Source organism: Achroia grisella, unplaced genomic scaffold, assembly GCF_030625045.1.
Source record: "Achroia grisella isolate CSIRO2021 unplaced genomic scaffold, CSIRO_AGI_Agris_v1 utg869, whole genome shotgun sequence".
Taxonomy (NCBI): Eukaryota; Metazoa; Arthropoda; class Insecta; order Lepidoptera; family Pyralidae; genus Achroia; species Achroia grisella.
The window spans coordinates 383,642-388,174 of NW_026713049.1; the positions used below are offsets into that span (position 1 = coordinate 383,642).

At 36.4% G+C, this 4,533-nt stretch overlaps 1 protein-coding gene across 1 annotated transcript; it reads left to right on the forward strand.

The window, feature by feature from the left end:
* Positions 1–1,406: 1,406 nt before the first annotated feature.
* LOC131852941 (uncharacterized) lies at positions 1,407–2,423 on the forward strand. The gene has a single exon (XM_059203696.1). It carries the CDS (start codon positions 1,475–1,477, stop codon positions 2,258–2,260), a length of 786 nt encoding a protein of 261 aa, XP_059059679.1. The 5' UTR covers positions 1,407–1,474; the 3' UTR covers positions 2,261–2,423.
* Positions 2,424–4,533: the final 2,110 nt, after the last annotated feature.

Consider the following 4,533-nt stretch of genomic DNA (forward strand, 5'->3'; position numbering starts at 1 on the left):
GGAAACCCCGACCATAGTGAAATATACTATAATTGTTGACGAAACCGAATTGGCAGCTCATTTCTCTCTTATAACAATAAATAGGTAACAATTGTTTGTTTAAACACCGCTATATTTAATGGGATTTTATTTATGCAGAGGGCAAATAAGGAAAAACCATTTTATTCGCAGTCGTCTTTTTTATTAATATGTTTTCTCTTTTTATATACACATAATATATGTCAATATAACAAAGGAGTTTTATGTCCAACAATATTAAATTAGTACAAACTACTCCCAGGGTGATACTACCCATTAATATATGAACAACTTGTGGCGAATCTACTATCATCGTGCGGCATCACCGTTGCCTAGTTACGATGGGTTTTTTTTTTTTTAATAATGCTTTATTCATGACCATGGATACAAGTCCTTCAGTCGAATACATTTTTATAATGAATTTAATACAAAACATAAGAAATAAACTATTATATAAGCTTAGACATTACAATTTTAGTAATTATTCATTAATATTAAATTTTTTCCACAGTATGTACAATGTAGTTATATATTGGAATAAAATATGCAAAGTGAGATAGCAAATCTTGAACGCGGCGGGGAATACTTTGTGAGTGTTCCTTTGCGATGTCACTAATGTCACTGACAAGAATCAACCGTTGTATGTTGAAAACTTGGCATTCAAATATAATATGGTTTATGTCAGCATTTATCTTGAAACAGTGGTTGCATCTGTTGTCATTTGTGATTTTAATTCTGTTGAGATGGGATGGAACTAAACAATGGCCGAAACGTAGACGATTGATGATAGTGATAAATTTTCTATTGTAATATTTGAATTTGCTGTACCAAGGTGTCACTGGTAAGTCTGGCTGTAATTCTGCATACCATTTTCCTTTATTTTCTGTGGTTATGTTCCAGTACTCTTTCCACACTCTTCGTAAGTTACTTTTAAAATATTGGTAGTAGTCGGTAAATGGCACTTTCAAAATGTCTGTCTGATCTTCATCATATTGTTGACGAGTTGCCAAGTCTACGACCTCATTTCCAGGTATGCCACTGTGTGAGGGTACCCATACAAATTCTACATTCTTATTTTTACTTAAAGATATTAACCTATTTTTTATTTCATATATAATATAATTTTGTTTATATGTACAATTGCCACTGGATAAAGTCTCCAATACACTCTTCGAATCAGTAACTATTAGTATATTTACATTATTTACAAGGTTATTAACATATAACAACTAAATATTTCGGCGGGTAGTTGTACAGTTATAATATAGCTCCATAAAATTTTAATATATTTAATTGTTTTCTAACTTACATAACAGTATTTTCCTAGAAGTGTATTAATAATTGTCTAAAGTTTAATATACAGTGTTAGCATATCATTACATGTGCTAAATAACTAAATATCTGCATAAACCTGCCGGCCACTCTCACACTTGTTTCAACACTTGATAACTTCGAGATGTCAAACTTTGCTGACTTAGCCTCCACTCAGAAGACATTGGAGAGCACTCTTCTTAAGATGATGGCTGGCTTTGAAGGTAAGCTCCAAGCTATTAGTCCACAAACAACAACAGATATTGAACAGTTGTCGAAGGAATTTCATGACTTTAAAAGCTACACTCATCAAGTCTTGAGTCTTCTACGTCAGCAAATTACATACTTAGTGCACACTACTGATGAAATAGAAATGAGGCATAGGCGCAAGTATCTTCTACTTGGTGGAGTTCCTGAAAGTAGTGACAGCTTGACCACTGTGGTTGCTACAATTTGTAAAGATCAACTTGAACTATCTGATGTCCGACCCTCAGACATTTCTAGCTGTCATCGTCTTGGTACAGTAATTGAAGGCAAATGTAGACCCTTAGTGTTTCGAACCGCCAATCCAGCCCTCGGTACGTTAATTTGGAAAAACAAGACGAAATTGAAGGGAACTAAGTTTGTTATTTCCGAATTCTTGACCCGTCGGAGGCAGGAGTTGTTCCTTGAGGCCCGAAAGCGACTGGGTATGAAAAATGTTTGGACGCTGAGTGGCAATATATATACAAAAGATCCGGCTGGCGGCCGCTGCCGTATCCACAACATCGACGACTTGGACGCCATAATTCCCATATCTAGTGTGCCCAGTGCTGCCCACAGCTTGCACACTTCGTCCAAAAGGCCGGTTACAGCTTCCCAACCTACTCAGCGTGACAATGAGGCTTCTGGGGCATTAAGAACTCGACGTGGTATGCGAGACAAACATTAGTATTAAGTAGTTGATGATTGTATTATCCAATCAATTTCAATGATACACTGAAGTCACTACCGCTAAATTTCATTTTTCTTATCAACCCTCATATTTGTTTTTATTTTGAAAGTTCACTCTAATTGCTAGTGTTACAACAATTTTATTTTTCTTGTATTTATTATTTTTAATACCTTCCATGTAAGAACTTATTTAGTATGTAGTGACAGTGACAGCTGATAACTGACTCTGTCATGTCTGACATGACACTATTACCCATTTTGGCATGTTATCCAATATTGTTTTAAACGTAGTGATTATTGGCTTATTAAACAACACTACTCTATACCTTACGTATGACTAATGTGGTGCTTTTTGTTTTTGTGTTTTAGTGTTTTTTTTTTTTTTTACATTAATGACTTGTTTGTATTTCTGTATTTTGTTTATTTTATAAAATGAAAGAATACTTATATTATTGTAAACGGTTGGCCGGCAGGCTCCTGCAGAGACTAAATAATATTAGTTTTATTTGATATTTTATTAGGCATATTTATTTATTTATACAATCAACAAATAGTTTTTTTTTTTTTTAACTTGGTATGTCAGAGGATGATTCTTTCTATTCTGCTTTAGATGACTCGAATCCTTCAATTCAGTCGCAAAATATTTCTTTAGATGAATCTCTTTCTTCCCTTCTCTATGACGAATTTCAGCGCTTCCCCTTTAGCCTCAATATTTGTCACCTGAATGCTCAAAGCATCCCACAACATCACAGTGAGCTTTTTAACATGGTTTACAATATTAATATCGATGCTATTTTAATCTCGGAAAGTTGGCTTAAACCGTCTATACCGTCCACCAATTATAGTCTCCCCGGGTTCGTTATGATTCGTAACGACCGCTTGGAGAAACGTGGCGGTGGTGTTGCAATTTACGTACGCACTTCTTTTAAATACGAAATTCTGGCCTCCTCTCCCACCTCCGCTAACGCTGAATTTTTATTTATTAGTCTTAATGTCAAGGGGACCAAAATTATTCTTGGTGTTATTTATTGTCCCCCATCTCTCGATTATTTCCTAGAATTGGAAACAATTCTGGAATCCATCATGTCCGAGCACACTCACCATATAATCATGGGAGATTTTAACACTGATCTCATTCGTGATACAGCAAATACTCGCAAACTAGGTCAAATTGTTAATTCAGTGGGATTAACTTTGTTGCCGTTAGGGCCGACACATACCAATATAGATTATCCTGATAGTTGGATTGACCATATTTACATTTCATCTCCAGATTTCGTCCTTAATCATGGTCAAGTTCCGGCACCTGGTATATCCCGACATGACGTTATATATGTATCGTATAATACTAAAAAAATTAAACACAAACCGGTAATCAAACAAATTCGTAACTTTGCCAGGATTGATGCAGAAGCACTGGAAAAAGATATTCTTGAAGTTAATTGGGATTGCGTCACTAAAGCTATTGATGTCAGTGCGAAACTCTCTAACTTTAACGCCTGCGTCCTGCAGCTTTACCAGAAACATGCTCCATTACACTCTGTTAAGTTAAGAAAACCACCTGCCCCCTGGATCACGAGGGGCGTTTCTATGGCAATGAAAAGGCGTAACCAGGCTTTTTGTAAATTTAAGGGGAATCGCACTGAAGAGAACTGGTCTTCATTTAAAACAGCTCGCAATCGGTGTAATTACATGGTAAGAGCAGCCAAACGCCGCTATATCCATTCAAATCTACTTAATGCTTCACCGGCCAATACTTGGAAGTTCCTCAAGTCGCTTGGTGTGTGCAAACAGTTCAACGATATTATTCTTCCCTTCTCACTAGACAATCTGAACAGGCATTTCTCTGCTTATTTCCCGCTCAGTTCTACTATCAAGAAAGCCACTTTAGAGGAAATTGCTTCCTGGCCTAAACTATCCACGGATATATTCTCATTTTCTTCAGTGTCCGTCGAGGAGATCCGTAAGATTATATCCTCCATTAAATCCAACTGCATTGGTGCTGACAATGTGAGTAGAATCATGATTATTCTCATACTTGAACATGTACTTCCTATGGTCACTCACATTATTAACTGCTCACTGCTTTCTAATACCTTCCCTTCATCCTGGTTAAATGCTTTCGTCCTTCCACTTCCTAAGGTATCATCTCCTTCTCTTCTCAAGGATTTCCGGCCTATTTCCATTCTGCCCTACCTCTCTAAAATTCTGGAAGCGGTGGCTCACAGGCAGTTGTCTAATTTCATTTTTGGAAACAAACTTGTGAGTCCT

Coding starts and splice junctions, on each gene's coding strand:
- LOC131852941 (XM_059203696.1), top strand. CDS start 1,475: ATGTCAAACTTTGCTGACTTAGCCTCCACTCAGAAGACATTGGAGAGC.